General features: G+C 39.6%; 1 protein-coding gene across 17 annotated transcripts in view; it reads right to left on the reverse strand.

Moving 5' to 3' along the window:
• Positions 1-21,305, reverse strand: part of FARS2 (phenylalanyl-tRNA synthetase 2, mitochondrial) — a 295,038-nt gene that overhangs the window by 124,145 nt on the left and 149,588 nt on the right. For all 17 annotated transcript variants that reach the window (XR_010470290.1, XM_065052481.1, XM_065052482.1 and 14 more), the window contains one exon: positions 12,887-13,047. Coding sequence is in view for 16 of the 17 variants with exons in the window: in XM_065052481.1 (XP_064908553.1) it covers positions 12,887-13,047 (161 nt within the window). In the remaining variant the exon portion in view is untranslated. The remainder of the gene's footprint in view (positions 1-12,886; positions 13,048-21,305) is intronic.

Here is a 21,305-nt window from a genome sequence, read left to right on the forward strand (position 1 = left end):
GACATTGCTATGCTACAAAGGAACACCCTCATCCTTCTACACTTCTCAGCTAATCTGCATCATCTGGGAAATGCTACTGTAGATACTGCATCATAAGAATCTATACACCCTAGGAAATTAAAAGATCCCAACTGGCACACACCGCCATTTACCTGAGCAGATTACTGATGATTTTGAAATATTCTTCATTATTTCCAGTGCCACAAAAATAGCTGGGTTTCCTTCTTCAATTACGGAAACTTCCTGAGTTGCAGTGACTTTTGGCGAAAACCAGTACTTTAGTTTCCAGAGTAGTCAACTTCACTTTTCCTTCCTTAAGTACTAAATTAATACAAATCACAACCTCCAAAGTACAAAACCAAGGAAAAAACACTAGGGTAGTGTAGCAAGCTAAAACAAATATCCAACTTTAAAGAACAGTAGGTAAGCTAGAGAGAAATGTAAATGAAAGGCTCTACTTAGTTGTCCAATACTCAGAAGAGGGAGAGAAGTCTTTAATTTTTCCTTTCAGGCAGACCCTGAACATTCCTAAAGCTACACTATTGTTAAAGAATAGCAACACTTAGAATGCTACAGAGAAGCCAAAAGCCGAGAACAGACGAAGCAGAAAAAGTATACTAAGCATTTAGGTATGCAATGACAAAATGTAAAGAACATTAAATCTCTACAAACACAATCCTTATGTGGAACAGGTATTTCTTTAACACCTTTCCTTATTTTACAAGAGTCGGGAAATGGGTTCACTATTACTGATTTAGGAGAACAGGTTACATATGGGAATAATTATGCAAAGTAGATTTAACACATGTGCAGGAGCAGGAGGATACAAGCAATCCTCAAAAGAGGCAATTTCACCCCTTTCTTACTTTTTAGAAAATCGAGAAAACAAATCCTCTGCAGCATACGCACCCCAAAGCATTACTTACTTGTCACATTTTGTTTTAGGCTGCCACTACTATGGTCCATGTGTCTCTCACACTAGCAAGATGAAGGAACTTGAGGACAGGTATGAAAAGAATAATACGGTTCTTCCCAACTGTGCCTTCTGTTGTTTGACTATTCTCTGTAGCCTAATTCATATTCTGATCAGAGAAGTGGTAGCTGAAAATCAGGGCTTATTATTAACAGAGTGTACTTCAGGAGGTGCTCCTGGTCACGCATATGCACACATGCACCCAGACTATTCTCCTTAGCCCTCATTTTCTAGGGATGCTCTACAGCTGAGCTGCAATGGCTAATCATGTTGCAGATGATGACTGTAGGGGTTTAGGCATGATTTTAGAGACCACTTTATCAAAAGCTCTTTGCAAGATTTATCTTTTGTGTGTAAAACATTGGCACAAACGTTATAATGGCTATCAAGTAACCTCATCTATGACAAAACCCATCCTTTAATCCAAAACTAGTAAAAAGAATTAGGCTGTATTTCCTACTGGTTTCAAGATCCCTCTCTTTTTTATTTATTTTCTTCGTCCCTTTATATTTCTGTGGTTGTGTATGCATACCAATACCTACCTGTATCTCTGAAGACACACACTTGCATCACGTAAGTGCTTAGGCACATTTTACACAGGAATTTATTCCTACATCAAATGCATGATGTATACTCACAAAGATGCTGTAGGCATGCGGATATTCAGATTGTGATAATTACCTAGGACTGCCAGTCAGGAACCACAGTCCCACTAGGTAGGTAGAGCACAAAAAGACAGCCCCTGTCCTGAAGAACATCCACCCTAGGATAGTATTGGAGAAGACATGCTGAGGCAGGAGGTACAAGACAACTACAGTTGTAAACAGCACAGAAAACAGAATTATTGAACTAGGGAAATTCGGTCACTTCTTGGGTCAAAGCCAAAGACTAAAGTCAAGATAGTTTCTGTGCCATCCTCCTAGCCAGAATTCTATTCACCACACTCTAGAGTCCCATACTGGAAAAATATTGGCAAAAGTCTCCTTACTAGCTACATACTTTTGTAGACAGTAAGACTGAAAACTCTGAACACCTGTGGATTCCTGCAGAAACCACCAACACCTTGTTCTCATAGCTTCACATAACCAATATGAAATCTATTGTTATTTTAGATTTCCAGGTTTACTCCTTCACCTAGTATTAATTTAATGTAGGTTTCAGCGTATATATCACTGCTGGAAATTGCTCCATGGCTTATTTAAGCACTTTGTATAACCATTATACTTCATCATTTGGGATGCAATAAAGACTGGTTGATATATTCAGCAGCAGAATTACTCATTTGTGAGCTATTTGTTTTAAAGAGCCTCAGCCAGTCAAACTGCAAATATATGAGGTTTAGAGATCAGAGCAAGCCACAGTTAACACATGCTTTTTGAAGCTTACTGCACTTTTTGCTAAGCATTCATTTGAACAGTATCAGGTGTATTTTGACTGTGTTGCATTATTTTTTGCCTAAAAGAAAAAAAAAGAGTAAAATGATTCTACTGACAGTAACCATACATTGCAGCATAACTGGAAATTAATTTTTTATTTACATATTTACATCATGTTGGGATGAGCTCAAAATTCAGTCAAGGCTACAGTTGCTTCTTTTTGTCTAAAAACAAATTGGAAGGAAGTCCCTGGTGGTCTGTTCCCAGTTGCTGGGAATCTCTTTTGCTTGTAATGATCACACAACTGCTGGGGATATCACATTCTCTACATATTCACCCATCATCCTCTAAACTAATAACGTTCTAAATTCAGCCACATCTGAGATGGACATTTTTAAGGCACTATTTTTTTATTTTGCTTGTGCCAAAGCCCTTCATGGGATACACTGTGAATGTTATCAGTGTTTAAGACTTGTGAGAGGCTGGGTTTCTGCCATTTCATTCCAACTTTCCATACTACAGGGAGTCAGGGAAAAAAAAGTGATCTTGACTCTTTCATTTGGTTTTGAACAGGTAACATTCCTTTATTTTCATGAAAGTATTTTTACACTAATTGCATGGCAGGACAATGGCAAATACCTCTTTGGGAAGATACGGAAAGCCCAATTTGAAATCCACGGGACACATCTACAGACTCAGTGGCCTTTGGATCTCATGAGCGTTGCACAGTTGTGTTTCACTTGGGATGTCACCAGTGGAGTCTAGGTGACAAAAAACTTGGGTTTTATCTTGCCTCCAAAAAGAAAAGTGCTGTCTCTTCAATTGTGCTGAGGGTGTGGGGCAACACCGAAGTGGATCAGGGAACGAATAAAGCTTTCATGGAACCACAGAGGAAAAAGGGTCCCTAACGCACCTCACAGTGTAGCCACATAAATAGCTGCTGCAGTACAACTGGAAGAGCAGAATAGTACATGGGCACATGGGAAAGAACAAAAAGTTATGCTTCTCATCTTGATACTATGTGAACCAAGGCTCTGGGAATAAGTGATACAGTGCAGCCACAAAGCCACCAAAATCCCTTAAATGGAGAGAATTCCCAACTGCTGTCTCTGACTAGACCCGCAGTCAAAGAGAGGACATCTTTCACGTGGACACACTGGTATTTCACATTGCAAGCTTCCAAAAACCCCCTGTGGCACTCTAGGTTTGTTAGTAAAGCCATAGATGTCACAAATAGTTGAGATTTTGAGGAAAGACATAATTACATTCAGGTTTTAGAATCACCTGTCACGTCATGAAAACTCCATTGGGCATTTAACTGTGTGTTACCACAGAAAACTGAAAATAAGGATGAAATACTTCGTAACTATATATACACATATACGCACATACTCCACTCACTTTAAACAAATTCCAGCTGGGGCAGTTGTATACTAAGGAGAAAATGTATAACATCCAGAAGGAAGAGCTGAAACCACATATTTTGCTTCAAGTCAACACCAGCAAAACCAAATCTGATACTGGCATGTGATGACAGAGATGAACATGAAAATTTTCAAACATTCTAAGACTGTGAAAACATCCTAGGATTATTTAAAGTATTTTCAAGGAACACAGGTGAAGGAGAGGATAAGAGCTATATTTTTGCTAAAGAATATCATAGGTTCCTCTTCACATCTGACTGACATCAAGGTGGCTGATGACATGGATTTGCTTCATCCTTTGGTGCTCCAGCAGACAACAGATGGAGATACTATGTAAGACAAATATCACTAACTAATCTAAGCACAACGAGCTATTGACATTTTTCCAAGTACAAGCAGAAAGGAATTAAACTATTGCTGATCAGTCCAGGTTCAATGGGAAGCTGTCAGTAAGACTAGATTGCAGTGAGTGGGCGGGGAGATGGAAACAGGGTATGTCTGAAAACCTGCTCCATCGGTATTAGCTCAAAGGGTAGCAGCTGGATTGCTGGGAACTACATCCCCTGTCAGTGGTTATTTTTACCACGAGTTTCAGTAGTAACATCTCAGCAAAGCCTTAGTCATGGGCCTGGGTTCTGGCACACTTAGTGTTTCACAAATCCAGAACCAAAATATGGAGTCCTGTGATGGTTCCTGCCCCTAAAAGCCGATGTGCTAACTCTATGAGAGAAGACAACAAGCAGATGAAGGCTGGTGGTAGAGTCCACAGGAACCATGAAATGAAACTCATTAAAATGACAGACAGGTCTCTCAGCTCTTCACCATCTCAGACATCTGCTGCCACCTGTTTTGGTAGGCACTGCAAGAAATTGGGAGTTTGTGAAGGAGAGATTTGAAAGAGAACAGGAAAACAGACATCACAGAGAGCTCCTCCCCAGTGTGAGAAGCAACATCAGAGAAAACCCAAAATGCTTACATTGGTATTTAACAAGTGGGAAGAAAAGTTGAAATCACTGTCCAGTTTGATGCAGGCATCACTTCCTGCATAAGGAGTGAGACCCACTAGCTGAGAACAGGCTATGAAGAGCCTTGACAGCGAAGAAAATCAACACCTCCTTGATAAGCCACAAAAGGAATAACAAGAAAACATGCAACTCAACTCTGCTGAGAAGGACCTGGGGGCTCCTGGTGGACAGTGACTGGGCATGAGTGTGCCCTCACAGTAAAGAAGTCCAAGAGCATTCTGGGCTGTATCAGCAGGACCACAGCCAGCAGACTGAGGAGACTGATTATCCCTCTTTACTCAGTGCTTTTTAGACAACGTTTACAGTACTGCATCCAGTTTTGGCCTACGCAATACAAGAGAGACATTGACAAACTGGAGCAATGGGCTACTAAGAAGATCGGGGGGCTGAAACACCTGCCATGTAAGAAAAGGCTGAGAGAGCTGGATTTGTTGACTCTGGAGAAGAGACAGCTTCAGGGGAACCTAACAGCAACCTGCAAGTACATATAATGAAGTCATCAACAAGACAGACCCAGGCTTTTCACTCCCATGCATGATGGGAGGATGAGAGGCAATGGATGTAATTCAAAACAAGAGACTTTCAGAACAGATATATGAAAAGCTTTTTCACCATGAGGACAGTCAAGCAGGCTCCAAGGTTTTCAAGATCAAACTGGATAATGTCCTGGAGCAACGTGGCCTGACCTTAGAGCTGACCCTACTTTGAGGAGGAGGTGGGCCTAGAGATCTCCTGAGGTCCCTTCCAACCTGAATTAGCCTTGGATTCTAAGACTATGAAGATGAATGAAAGCCAAGGTAAAGATGCGGTGGGAAGACAAGATGGGCTACTCCATTGCTTCCCATATTGCTGTTCCTAGCTCACCGAACTAATACCCATAACCCTCCTAAATGTCTTCCCATATCTGCACTTCTGTATAGCGTCAAACATAATCTCTCTTTTAAACAAGAGAAAGAGAGTCTATAGAACCAGTAGCTGTGGTAAGTATCCTCACTCATGTTTTACTTGGGGAAATAAAAAGCTAAGAATAGCCAGAGAAAGAAAGCACTGAATGTGTTTGGAAAACTCATTACTTTGAAAGGCTGAGCACACAGGTTCTTTTGTGCTTCAGTGAAACTGTATGTGTGACTAAGCATCTGTTTACTATATCATATGACAAAAAGGCCACTATATTACTCATTTGTGGCTCACTAGTATGTAAATGTTACTAATTTTTTAGACCCGTACTTAAAAGTCCACAGGATACGATAGCATGGGATATACCAATTTTCATCACTGCTCTTCTGTTTTTGAGGTATGCCTGAGTTTTGGAGAGCTGCTATGAATGTTTCAATCATTACTCTCAGACAATGCGTTCCTTGCTTTTAACACCAACCCCCACCCTCACCCTGAGACTGATGATAATACTTTAAATTACAGAATTGCACTGGTGGCTTGTGGCCATAATTTTTGTGGTCACTGATACTTCTTGATTTTTCAAAATGAGATCAAGAGTAGATGCATAGAGTATGAAGTCTGGGAAGACTTTCTGATTGATTTAGAAGAAGACTTTTGCATCATGCTCAACAGTTTTTTGCCTTAAACCTACTCTCCTTTTCTGTGTCCTCCTCCTCTTCCTGCTCCACTTCTCCATCTTGTTTAAACCTTCTCTGTTTGCCCTCAGACTTTTTCATATTGCCCTCAATGCCCAAAGTACAGCTCTTCTCTCTTTTACCTTCCTTTTACTCTGTTTTACCTCAGTGGCTCATTTTTTCTTGTGTCCAGGCTCATGTGACTGACCATCCACTCATTCTCCTCATTTCTGAGCACCTAATTTCTTCTGTCTTTCTTGTGTTTTCAGTCAATTGCCTTTAGTTGAGAATGGGAATTCAAGCCTTGTTTACTCTTCAGATGCTTGTTGACTTTCTCTACCCAAGAGCTGATCAGCAAAAGTGGCTTGGATCTAAGATTTTGCATATGAACTTTGTGCCTTGTCAGATTAAACTCTTATTGCTCATAACAGTCGTTTTAAAAGTTTCCTCTGCTTCAGCCCTGCAAGGCGCTGATGACTCTCAGTTGGATCCCAGGAAGCATAGAGATCTCTGAAACAAAACTATTTAGGCGTTTAGGTTACGTTTGACTGAGCACAGGAACCTTCCCACTGATTTAAATGGTAGTACTCGCAAGCTTAAAGCTCAGCTTGTGCTTCAGTACTTTGCGCGACTGGGACCAGAGGGCTCAGGTTCCTAGAGGTTCAGTACCAGCACTGGCTACAAACAAAATGAGATATAACATCCTGATGAGAGAAGACTTGATGATCAAGTGATTTCTAATCCAGTCATTCAGCTTAATGCAGCATCTCCACAATGAAGAAGATATTTTTGCCTTCCTTCCATGGCTGTCCAACACTAAAAAAAGGAGTTTCACAATGTTTTGCAGAGTATACAGACAAACCTGACATGATATACAGCACTGTAAAGGCTTTATTGATGTTCATTGAAGATGCTTTACGTAAGCCACTCCTAAGAAATTCAACTTTCCCAAAGTCATGCCTATAAAATGTTTATGCTACACCATCATCTATGCTCTATTGTACCTTCACGTGCATAGACACACATTATATATCTTCAATTACAGTAAAACTAATTAGACAATAAATCACAGTTGAGGCTGTACCTCATTTGTTCAGACATCCCCGTTAAATTTACATACTAATGGTTGCGTATTTGCCTTTAATAGATGCACTATTAGAAAGTAAACATAATAAATGAATAACCATTTAAGCATGTAGTTACCTAATCTTGATGAAAAATATCTGAAAATGTAGCAGCCAGTGAATCTATTTACTTTTTTATTGGAAAATAAAGCTAATCACAGACCAAGAAGATAAATACAAATTATATGGAGTAGCATACTAATGACGGATCAGACAGACCCATCCTGTGTGGTGAATGTAATAAGATCAAACGGGTTGAACAATCTGGCTTATACACTAGATGGTCTCTTTCTCGAGCATAGCATAAAGGACATAGATTAAGATGGTTTAATTAGCAAAAACTTCCCCCTGGACCTGCCAGCGCATTTTATTTTCAGCATCTTCTAAAGCTTCAGGGCAAGCTATATGTCTCCCAGTAACATTCAGGGTATGTGTATAGAGAAGATGCACAGGGATGATGACTGTCTTGAAAACTGAAAAGTTCACAGTAAGGTAAAAAAATTGTACTGTGTAACTGTGAATAAGAGGGCTCACATAGGTAGCAAACAGTGTCAACTGGGCTACTGGATAAATCCTTTGCCATTAGAATAGGGATTTAATTCCTGTGGGACAGTAAGCAAAGGCAAATGGGAGTGAGTGCAGCCTAGCCTTTGCTACCTTCCACAGGAGAAAGATGAGCCCCCCTTGATTTCCTTTCTCTTATAAATACTCACTTCGTTCCACACAACCGCATCTTTCTGAAGATACACTTTTTCTCATGTCTACTAACCTTGACTGTTCACTTTTCACAGCAGAGACAGTGTCCTAGGTTAGGGCCACATACACTATTCTGGCCACAGCTGTGCTGGAGGTGAACGGGGTGTCACTTCAAGCTGCTTCTCAACAATCTTCACTCCACCGCTAAAGGTTACCAGCCCCTCAGGTACCAGCAGAGCTGCTCCTGGAGCTTTGTCTATCCTGGTGCCATCAGAATAATCCTGGTTAGAAAGTCTGCTATTCTGAATACTGAAGCTGATGGGTTATTATGAAGGAACCTAGTTTGGAGACACTTGTATGTGCCAGCAGATACAAAGAAGGAGCAGCCCCTGGAGACGATGGAAAGGGGTGGTAAAAAGTAGGTGGTGCTAGGCTTATTGCAGATATTGCAGAATACTACAGATATTGAAGAAATGAGGAAAAGAATAAGAAAGCAATTCTCATAATCTCACACAGGGAGTCTGCAGTTTATCTAGGAATCTGATTCAGATTCCCTATTTGTCAGTGTGTAACAGCATAGAATATGTAGCTTAGAATAGCATAAACATGTACCTGCTTGACATCAGTCCAGGCCACAAGGCTCACGTGCAATCAAAATACATAATTATTTAAAACAACAGCAGCCACAGCCGCCAGCAGCATCAAATGAAAGTGACTTTGTGAGGAGAGAATGCATCAGCAGTCAATTGACACAACATGCCACTTGCTCGCCGTGGCAGTGGAATGATGGAGGTTCCAGGAGCGGTCCCTCCACCAGAGCCCATTCGTCTTAATCAACACCTCTGGGCACACCGCACTTCATCTGAGCTGCGAGTGCTTTCCTTCCCTAAATGTCAGTTCATTTTTGTACCTTTTCTTGTGTCATCAGCCCATGGACACATCTTTTTTCTTTGTTTTTTTGGTAAGAATGCTGGCTCAGCATGAACCGGAAAGCGATTATGTGCAGCTGTGCTCACGGCCCTGATGAACACAGGTGCGACATAGTGTAGTAGATTGGGTCCAAGCTATTTGTTCTATTACATTACAACTTGCAGGTGCTTACTCTTTCCTGCCCTGTCCACTCTCAGCTTTTCATTACAAAGAAGCCCTACACAAGTGACTGAAGGCAAAACAGCAGCTTCTGATCCCCCACACTGCTATGACGTGTGTCAAATTACAGCTAGATTGATTTGGTAATCCAAATCAATGAAATTATCTGATTGGAGCAGCACTCTACTGTGCTGAGTGGCCACAACAGTTCAAGTGCTGTCAGCTTTTCCCAGCAGCTTTTTGACCTACTAAAGCCTGCACGTGTATATTGAACAACTGATGACACGGGAGAAAGTCTGACATGCTCAGGCTGTTAAAAGGCACAAAAAATATACTTTAAGCCCCAAGAAAAAAACTCCAATTTAATTTGATTTCTGAACAAGAGTATATTTAGCCCAGCTATTATTAAAGGCTACTGCTATCTAGTGTGGACTTCAAGTATTTGAACAACATTTTAATGAACAGAAAGAAAAATATTTATGTTGGTGTATAATATTCAGATCATAAGAAAGTATGAGGGGAGTATACAAAGGTTGAGAGCTCTATCTCAGTTAAGCACATAAAGGATGGACATTTATCCAGGCCTTCTGAGGCTGTAGGATTCAATTTGTATAATGAAAGGCTCTCTAAACACCTCATATGTCTTGGTTCAGTTCACTCAGGCTGAAAAATTTTGCATGGCCTTGCATGCATAAAATCTGACACTTTTATAATATCCATTGAGATTTCTTACAACATCAACACTGGAAGACTGGCTAAATGTTTTATTTCAAATATGATATGAATAAACCATGCAACTCATTAATTATAACTCTTTAGAAAGTAGACATGTGCAGAAAGTCTGCTAACTTGGTTTGACAGCACAGCTGAAAAAGAACATAGAACAAAAAAACGAAAAGCTGGCTTATTAACTTCCATCATCTGAGATCTTATATAGCACCAAAGATTACTTCACAGTATTCTCATTCAAAGGGTCACTAACCCTTTAAAAAGCAATGCCAGTATGTACTAGCAGTATGTAGGGTATTGAGTTTGAAAAAGCTCCAAGTAAGATACCAGATGAAAACTGGATACAGGCTTCCTTTTAAACAAAAAACAAGCTTGCCTCTTATCTCCTATATTCAGAGACAGAGTGGAAAAATAAAAACTAAGGGTTAGGGAGAATTATTCTACCAAAACTGAAGATGGGACATCCATGTGGGGTGTGTGTACCTACGTGTTAAAAGAGAAAGGCAAAGAAGAAAAGGAGTTTAAAAAAATTGAAAAAGAAGAAAAAAGAAAAGAAAAGAAAAGAAAAGAAAAGAAAAGAAAAGAAAAGAAAAGAAAAGAAAAGAAAAGAAAAGAAAAGAAAAGAAAAGAAAAGAAAAGAAAAGAAAAGAAAAGAAGTCTCTAAAAAGTGCTTGATACCAGAGTACCAGAGCAAAAATCTGTTTCTAAAATATTAGCCATATCCTTTCTCTAGAAAAGAGAAAAAACCTCTGCTGCCCTTCTCCCAGTCTGTATTCTTTTCATTGGCCTGTTTGTTGGGATACAACAATTGCCAACACATTAATGTGATAAAGCAGTAGTTAATTGCTCAGTATTATTACTCCAGTGTTGCCCTTTGGCCCAAGTTAAAGCACAGTGGCAGCTAACAAGTGTCTCTTCCTTGAAGTCCCCTACCTATTGCATCAGACCTCCTGATTCTTGTTATTACTTCAAAATGTATTTCAGCCAGCAAGGGTCAATATCATGACTCTCTACGACACCAGTTCTGGGCTGTATAACTTTTCTCCTTGTTCCAAGCTGAACCAATGCCAGCTGAAACCAATGCTGCTCAGCATGAAGAAATGTCACCACTCTTCTATTGATGATATACACAGTTACCCAGCAAAACAGTGCAAAACCATGTGCTCCCAGGGACTCCCACTCAGCTGTTACCAAACAGCACTAATTAAAAAAAAAAATATATTTCACTTTTAGCTTCCTAGAAACTGTGTCCTTTCGTCTGAGTCTATCTACAGTAAAATATGCCTCTGTCATCTTCAGATCAGCTCACTTACACCTGACTTCATCTGCAGCTGACCGTGAAAATGAGATGCAACTTAGAGAAGCCAGACACCCAGCCCTCTCTTTGGCTCACCTTCAACACCAGACCATATCATTCTGACAATTTGGGCCTTCCAATATCAGTTTGAGGCTTGGATCCACAATTTTAAAGCAAGAAAGACATCTCACCTTATTTGCATCAGAGATCAGATTGCAATCTACAAACCAAGCCACAATTTGTGCTCCTTAGGAGCAATGCCAATCAGAAAGATACGGACTGGAAAGAAGGAGACTTGAGCACTCCTTATGGAAAAGCAGAGCAAACACTCTATAGCAGATCAGCGAAACCTACAGGAAGACCCACCTTCAGGAAGAGTGGCAAAAACCTGTCTTCTTTCTGCAATTGATAACTACAGAATACCCCAATGCCAGTATCTCAAAACAAACACACAAAAACCTAAACAACAAACAAACAAAGAAACAAGCAAACAAACAAACCCAACTCCAAATTAAAATAAACAAAACCCCCCCACATAACAACAAAAAAGAGAACCCAATTAAAAATACCCAACCCCCCTCCCCAAACCTGTCCAAACACTGCTTTGACTTTTTGAGTCTACCAGAGATGTTCTAGAATTTCCATGAATTAAAAAATTGATACTGCTCCTGATTTGATGTAGAGACTGCTCAAATATCACCTGAGCATTATCCCTGTTGATTTTCCCTTTTATATTTTCAATTCTTAAAAAACATAGTCAAGCTGTTCACAAACAAGCAAGCAAAATGGCAAAAGGCAGCAGCAAAAAGCGTTTCGTTGCTTTAGTACTTCATACTTTGTCAAGCACAGCTATGTCAGTTCAGCAGCCCCAAAGACCAGTGATACCAGCTCACTTGAACCTTCACATGCTCATGCTGAAGAATATTATGGAAGTAGCATTTCCACTCAATCCAGTTATGCTTGATTACTTTGCAACGACATAAAGCAAGATAAGGCTGCCAACTACAAAAACACCTCTGTAGAGGAGTTACAAAAGTAATAGGAGCTTAGCCTGCAATCTGCCCCCAGTGTCACCTGGAGAAAAGAGCTGACATATTGAAGGTGGAAAGGCACATTCACAGAGCTATTTGCCAAGGTTTAACTCACACTAACTTCAATAAATGTAGAGTGAAAACAATGGGAAAAATTGGGAGTATATTACAATATTTGAACATTCAGCATCAAACACATTTTTATAATGAAAGGCAATTACAGACACAATTCAAGAATATACCCAAACCAGACACAGGCTTAAATCAACCCCTATTCTGGATAAATTTAAATGTTAAATACATGCTTAAGTATCACTCAGAAAAGAGATATTCACTGGGTATCAGCAGCAATTCACCACATTATCTGGCTGAAAAAAAATTCATCAAAAGATGGATTTTATTGCAGTATATCAGACAATCATGATAGGTGGAAAACTCTTGCTTTAAAACATAATCTGTTAATAACACAGAATTTTAATTATGTGATATTCTCTAGGGCTACACACACTTCTTACTGACATAAAATTATTATCACATATATATTATTTTACCTGGAATTTTATTTTTTGCCAAATGTGAGGCACAATGAACTGCTTCAAGAAGCGTTCATCTTCACTCCAGAACAGTCGGATGTCAGGGATATCGTACAGGATCATGGCCAGCCTCTCCAAACCCAAGCCAAATGCCCAGCCAATTTTATCCTGAGCACCAGCTGCAATAAACAAACAAACAAGTTAAAAACTCAGGAGCTCAAGTTCACAACACGAAAAATTGCTGATAAAATGCTCACCTATTTACCAAGAACAAAACAAAACAAAACAAACAAAACAAAAGCGTAGTGACAAGACAGAAGAACCTACAAGTAACTGTCAAATGAAAGATCTAAAGGCTACAGGACAGATCCTACTTCCATCAAAAACTGCAGCAAGACTGAGGGTATCACTGAGTCCAGGAACCAAAACTAGTAATAAAATAAAGGGTCACCATTGGCAATTTGTGTCCAAAGTTTCAGGCAGACTTTGAGAAATGGTGCATGACACTATAAACTACTTCCCTTTACTATCACTAGAGCTGAGCACTTCACACCTGACTCAGGCATGTTTTATAGACATGTTAACATGAATTTCCTGTTCAGAATATTTCGCATGGGCTGTCAGACCAGGCCAAACCTATGCAGCATTAACAACATTACCAACATTTGAGAGGATCAAAATTGCCTCTTTCAAGGCACCTAGAAGAAGCAGAGCAATGGGATGTGAGGTGCTGTTGCATTAAGCATCTCACCTCCAACCAGAGAACTCCTGGGCTGCTGCCCCTGGGACAAGCCCTTGCTCCCACATACACAAGTCTCTTTTATGCAGCACCAAATATAAAAATACAAGAATATTTAATATAGCAGAGCTGTATAGATACTAATGATGCAACATTTATGTCAGGAAAGTAAATATTCATACCTTCCTTCATTTACAGGGTAGGAGCACTGAGTCATTAAACAGATTTTTTCACCACCAAGAACCAAGTCCATGTTTAACCATCATCCTACTGATTTTGAAATAAGCTGAGAGCCCAGCAGCTCTGGCAAAGGCTCAGAGCTTTTTAAACCTTAAACAAGGGCCTAAATAAACACACTTACTCTGAAAGGATGAGTGCATGTGTGACAGACTTTTCACCATCAGCACTAACAGTGAGCTCCTGAGTTGTATAATACCACAGCTATCCAGCTAGACCAAGGCCATACCTGTCTCTCTCAGTTAAGCCCCAATTTTTTGGAAGCTTTGAACTTGGCAGTTTCCCCACCACCATGCAGGAGGCAGGAGGCAGAAATCTTCTTTCTGACCCCTGTCTCTGCTATCAGAAAGGAGACAGTTCCCATTATTTGGGCATCAGTGACATCCTGAGGTATGCTGTCATGTTCCATGCTGAGATGAAACAGTCCAGAGTCCTGTTTAAGCAGAGGCAGGCATAACAGGCTTGGCAAAAGAGACACAGCCATCACTTTGATTCTTTTAATTAATTTGAACTTGCCTGTTTACCTGGAATACTAAGTCCCCAGCAGAACCCATCCACACCTTATCTGCTATCTCAGAAGTATTGTGCTGCCACAGGAATTTGGTCAACTTAATAACAGCACTCCCCAGAGAAGCAAGGATATTTTGCCTTGTCCCTTCTCGTGTGCCCATACGCAAGATTTTGCACTTTCTGACCTTTGAAAGCAGACAGTTTATCAACTGAATTGTGGAAGTCCTACAAAACAGAGGACTGAGTGTGAACTCAAAAGGTACCTCATGGCAGAGCTGCTCAAACTATGACGTTTAGACTGATCACCAGACTTTGAGCTAACCTGACCTTGGGAACCTATAATCCATGCTGCATTACATGAAGAACTGTAATATTTGCTGGTGTTGATTGAGTTACTTTGAAGTAAAGGATGGTGACTACACAGAATGTATTGAAATTTGTGTTTGAGAAAAATTTTGAGCTTCGACTTTAAGTGTGAACTATAAACTGTTTCTTTTTCAAACTGAAAGTACTATTTATCTCCATACTCCAGTATATAAAAGTAATTATATTTTTATTGCTATGAAAAATGGAATATAATTCATCGCAATGGTGTTGCTTCCCCGAACTTCTAGCTTGGCTTTCTTAGATCATCAACTTCTGCCTTAGTAGAAAAATGCCTATTTCTTTCAAAAGTGCCAGATTTCATACACGTATGGACATTTTTGTAGACTGATTAACACAATCCACCCCCTCCTCCAGAGGTGAAGTCAAGCACCTGGAGCAATATCCATGAGGGTTCTGAATGGCCACTCTTTAATCTCAACAGAGACATTAAACCTGAAACCTAAAGATGCCAGATTAAGCATCGGTGTTAACTCACTGATCCTCATTTAAATATACATGATAGGGGATGATGATCCTACTTCCCCACATTACTGATGATTACTGGTAGATCGAACAGGAAAAAAAAAATGGATATGACAGATCAGCAGAGTGGGTGTATATTCTGATAGGCAGAGCTTTACATTTAAGATTTGTGCTTTTTTATTATTTTGATATATGAATTTTTTTTGTTGTGACTCTTTGCTCACACTTTGAGGTTAATGTACAATATTTATACTTAGTTGATTTGCTATGCATTTTAATTCTGCAATGAATGCTTCATTCATATTCACCCAGCTATCTGCCTAGCAGTTCAGAGCATTGTAATCTGAGCTATAAATAAACACATAGTTGTAGAACTGGACTCTTGGATGATCCTTGTACAATTATCAGCCTTTAGACCACAAACTTCTCAAGTATCTGCAGTCAAAGTCATATCAGTGGAGAATTCCTAACTTGTAGGGAAAAAAAAAAAAAAAAAAGTAAAAATGTAGATAACCTTAATTCCTCCTCAAATCAGCACTGACAAATCTCCACGTCACTCTACATTTTCATTTATTTTGTCCCTGGTCTCTTCTCCAACTTCCTTTTTGGGAAGCTCCAAGTAAATCCAACATTTAAAAATATGACTGACTTGAAGCATCTGAACAATTACCTTGGGGAACTCAACAAGATTAAAGCACATTCCTAAACTTATTTCTGACTGGAAATTAGCAGATGACTTAAAAGTTAAATGTGTAGCTAACCACTCAGTTGAGTGAGAGCAACCCAGGGGTTTTCATTGCACATATATATGTTTAAATACACAGAATTTTGGCAAGTAGTATGTGAAGAAGTCAAGTGAATGCGAGTCAACATGACAGAAAGAATGAACACAGAACAGCTTTAAACGTAGCAAAAACCACAATGAGGTTCTGATGAGGAGACCTGGCCAAAACAGCAGATTCCAGGGACCTGGTGGGGCAATCATAGCATCACTGCTTGAAACAACACAGCCCAGTGGATAAAGCTTTCATGACACACAAGCTTTTCCCAACTGGCCCTCAAAGGTTTGTGTGCTGCCAGGCTCCTGCTGTCTCACGTGAAAAAACTGAGTACCCACCAAGAGAAAATTGCTGGAAGCTTTGCGTGTCAGGTAGCCAAAGATGGAAAAAGAAAGGATGGTACAGTTTGACTGGCTTCCCACAATGAGACAGTCCACTCTGACTTCAGAAGGTTGCAGCACCACAGCCATGTCTTAAGGGGAGCTCATGAGTCCTCATCTTCCTCAAGAAGTCATAGCTGTCTGTCCTGGTCTTAAGCTTCAAGCCCAGATGGATCAGTTTACACTTAACTGTAGACCCAACAAGACATTGTCCAAAAAACGTTGTTAAATGAAAGCTAAATTTGATCAGCCAGGATGGGAAGCTTCATAAATATTCACTGAGGCATATATAATGAACTGCCAGAACTCATGGATTATATCCCACTGAATCCTCAAAAATACCCACGGAAATGTTTACCTTCTCAAGGAGTATGAGGCAAGGCATTTTGCACCTTACAAGATTTTTAAGACATATTTTGCAACATAGTGTTAGGAACAGGTTGACAGAACTTTTTTGTTGTACGTTTCAGTCACCCTTATTTCTATATCTATGCTGGCTTTTATTTAACAATTTTCACTACTCCTGTAAAACTGCCAATAAAGAAATCTTACTTTCAATAGAGCCTAAATTGGGTCTTCAAATTGTTATACTCAGCAGCTACTGAGAAGTGTATGAAATTAAATTTTGATCTTGGATTGCGGCAAAGTCAGGAGCATCAAACAGCCTCTATACAAGGTGTTCTTCACAAAATGCCCCAAAATTAATATACCCAAAGTGCATGTAGCTGAAAGCTGGGATGAGTTCCAGAAGCAAAGACCTGAATAAGATCTCCTGCTTTCAGACCAAACCATGGCTATTAATGGAGCAAATTCAGGAACTAAAATGGCGGGAAGAGGGATGAGAAGATTCTCAAGGATACACAGACTACACAACATATTTTATAAAATATATCAGTGCTTTAAACTGCGTAGAAAGTCAGTTATAGACATAATAAACACGTGACTTGACACAAAACATCAGAAATTCCTGGAACAAAGACTTATGCCCATATTTGAGCTCTTTGTAATTAATGGACGGCTTTGAAAAACAGCTTCTGCAAAATAAATATTTACTTATCGCTAGAGACTAGGAATGCATATTCTACATGAAGGCCACAGCAATGATGTAAACCATGTTTACCCCTGTTAAAAATAAGCCATTTTACATTATCTCCTATTTCAGATAAAACTCCCATGTGCTGGGAGTCAAAAGTTTTTACAGTGAAAAAAAATATGCAAGTGGTTCAGTGTGATACAGAAGAGTTTCTGAAAGTGCAAGGTCAGGTGGCTGGGTTGTTAAGCAACTGAGGCCAAAAAGCTTACTGAAGTTTCCTTCTGAACTGCTCTCTTCAGCGAAAGCAAAAATCAAAACTGTCATATTATTCTCTAACTCTGTTAAATTGATGCATTCAGGCTCCCGTGTGCAATTCAGTTTAAATTAACTCCTAAAACAAGGACTTGGCTTTCAGACTATGCATGCTAAGCAAGCCACTCCTCAAGAGCTCAAGAAAAGAAGCAAACATTCAATTATGCTATTCTGTGGAAACAGAATTTATCTTTCTAAATCTCATATGTGGAATAATTTTCTAACAACAATAGTCACTTTGAGACCACAGCTTTGTCTCCTGGGTCAGACTGATCTGTTCTGTTTGCTCCACTTGAAAACTAAGCAAAAGAACTTTAAAGGCTTTGATTGAGTTTTTAATATGTATGTTTATTTTTGTTCCATAATCAAAATAGCAGGGTACATACTAAAGGAACAGCCTATATTAAAAAATTCTGCCCAGGGAAGCCATCTAACAGATTCAACTTTCTTCTAGCATGTAATTAACATACATTCTACCATTTAACCAATATTTCACCAGGCCAAATAGCTCAGAGAAGAATGTCTCTGACAGGGAGAAATGGATGACCAGAGCAGAAGATGACAGGAAAACTAGATCAATAAGAAGAGGAAAGGGCGAACCAAAGCTACAACAACAAGGAACTTCCATAATTTTTTCCCACCTCAGACTGACATTTTTAGTTTCCAATTCTTTTATCTTTCTGCTCCTGAAGTTATGAATTCCTCAGTCCTCCTCCCCTGCAACTTTTCATCTTCCTATTTTTGCTTGAGTCCACCTCTCCCACTCCCACAAGCCTTCCTAAGCATCCACAACAAATTCAATGACAAAACCACCATTAAACAGACTCTTACTTCAGGTATTTTTTTAAAATTCATAACCATATGCAGGAATAACATTCCACTTTTCAAATTTCATAAAACAAAGTATCCACTTAACTCCCAAGCACAATACAAGATATTAGTCATTAACTACCAACACTTTCATGGTCTGTGGTCTTCATTTTTCTCTATACTTCAACCTACATATCTGAATAAATGGCTTATTTAGTTTTTGAGGTTTTTTTCCTTTACCCATGGGTATCTCAAGACTGGACATTCTCCATGGAGGATAGTGCAATTTGCTGTCCTAATTTATGTCACAGAGCAAAAAACGAATTGACTCCTTGGGCCTATTTCCCCCGGCTCTGCCTGCAGGCTCCAGCACTGCTCTTTTTGTTCTTTGTATGTAAAAGCAAGTTCTGATTCCTTCTATAACATTTAGTTCACTCAGGGAAAGCTGGATTTCGAGGTTTTGGGTCATTTAATATCTTTTAATACTGTTAAATCTCCCTAGACACTGAGGCCATGTAGATTTGAAAAAATAAAAGCTATAAAGAAATACATGAGGTGCTGCTACTTGGTAGAATGACCAAGTCTACAGTGTAGTTCAAAAATTCAATTACAAATCTCATTTTTCAGAGGTATAAGTACAGCTGGACAAATTCACTCCTTATATATTCATTGCCCCCAGATGCAACTTTCTTGGCAAAATTTCACCAATACCAAAACTGAATGTTTAGTGTCTTACAAAATGGTCTTTTCTTCAAGAACAACAGGCAGACAAGAGGACACGGACACAAAGACCACCAAAATGTGATACAATCTTCAAGAGATTAAGACATCCTCGAAAGATGCAGAAGCAGCAGTTTGTGTATCATACCACAGGATGCTATTAGCATCTGTTTGATATTCCTGCTCGAAAAGCAGAACAGCCAGAACACCTGTATATATTCAAAGGTGAAAAACTGTGTTCAGCTGATGGCAGCACAGTCTCATGGTTACTCTGAAAGGCTGCCATTGCACAGTAAATTCAACTTTTACAGGCAGGGACTGACACCACATTTTGTGTTTCTGCAGTACCTACCATGAAAAAGCCTTGGGCTCATGACTGGGGTTCCTTAGCTCTACAATATGGAAAAATAATAGACAGAGAAGGTTTATGCTTTAACTACACTCTTCTGCTACAAACTCATTCTTTGGAAGAAACTCATGAAAAGCCCCATGATCACGAAGGCATCACTTGCCTTATGATTGGGGATAGGATAATATTCCTTCATGTCCTAGAATGATTTAGGTAAGACACATAATAAATGCAAAACATTAAATTTCAAAGTCTTTCTGTCAACAGTAGTAGTAGCATTCTGACGGTAAAGCTACAAAAATATCTCATTTTGAAGTGCAGCATATATACTGCAACACAATGAACTTCCATATAATCCCATGACAGTGTTTCATAGTGGGTCTGATAGGGTTCCATGCACAGACAATTTGGTTCAAATCATCAGGACATGAAAGGTCTGGGTGTCCCTAAAGGTATTGTCATATAACACAGGCTGGAAAAATCTTTCTTCAGAAGCACCACCCCCGTTTTCCTCTCTTCTTACTAGGGAACTACTCCACCAGTCCTGCGCTACAACAGTTTGAAGGGTGTTTCTCACTGTTACTCACAAAAGGCTCTTCAAAGTGTGACTGCCTTCCCAAGCCATGCCTGCTTATTGATCTCCCACCTGAAAAAAACCTGACCATTGTGTGTTCCTGGGCAAATCATTTCTGCCAACAGACCTCATGCTATTCAAAGACATGGGTAGGTTTTAAATATATAACTACAGGAAGTAAGTACTATATGAGATCAGACACTACCAAGTGAGGTTTGCAGACAATGTCACGAAAGGACGCTCTTGCCTTTCTCTCTACATTGCTCCTGAGTATAGTGTTTCCAGTTGGCATTTTTCAGCCTGATCACCTGCAAATATCTTTATTTGTACCTATAATATACCTATAGGTGCTCAACATGTCTCCTGGTACATTTCATACTCAAAGCATGCGTAAAAGGCGAAGTACTCAGCTGTAGCATTAATGGACACCGGCTCTTCAGCCTGCGCCTATCTAACATCTCCTCTGTTTCCTCTCTCATGCCCATATTCCCAGGAACATCAAGATGGAGCAAAACCTAAACTTACAAATGGTTTCTTCAGCTTGTAGTGCACTGCTTGACTTCTATGCAGTCATGACCCTTTGAACTGTATCACCTGGTAAAGGACTTGAGCTGTGCCTCACCCCATACCTGCCTGGTGACGCTGTGGAATGGCACTGCCATGCTCAGTACTCTTCTGGGGCAGGGACTGAAAGGTTTCATTCAAGACAAAAGAGTTCTCCCTCCTGCTCAGTTCCTCTTTTGAAATTGCATCTGGTCATTATCGACTTGATGGCTGTTAATGTATTTATTCTCTTTGGATTTGGGGAGGCTTCCAAGTGGAAGCAAAGATATCTGCTAGAAGATGCTGAGCAGAAGCACAATTTTGGGGGATGCCCTTGGCTACTTCACCACTACACATTGCTTGGTATCTGGTCTAAGCCAGTCTCTTAAGCTCTACCATAAATGGGGAGAAAAAATAATGCATAATTATTGACTCTGTCATAAGACATGCACAGACAAAACACTTAACTTCCAGACAGTTAAATCGGATTAGATGAATTTGACCCTATGTGTCCATTTCAGCTTCAATTTTTCTTACGATATAAGCATTCCTGTATAATTACAAGGAAGAGAACAAAAATCTTTAATCTCAGAGTATTCACC

This window comes from Columba livia, chromosome 2 (genome assembly GCF_036013475.1).
Source record: "Columba livia isolate bColLiv1 breed racing homer chromosome 2, bColLiv1.pat.W.v2, whole genome shotgun sequence".
Lineage (NCBI taxonomy): Eukaryota > Metazoa > Chordata > Aves > Columbiformes > Columbidae > Columba > Columba livia.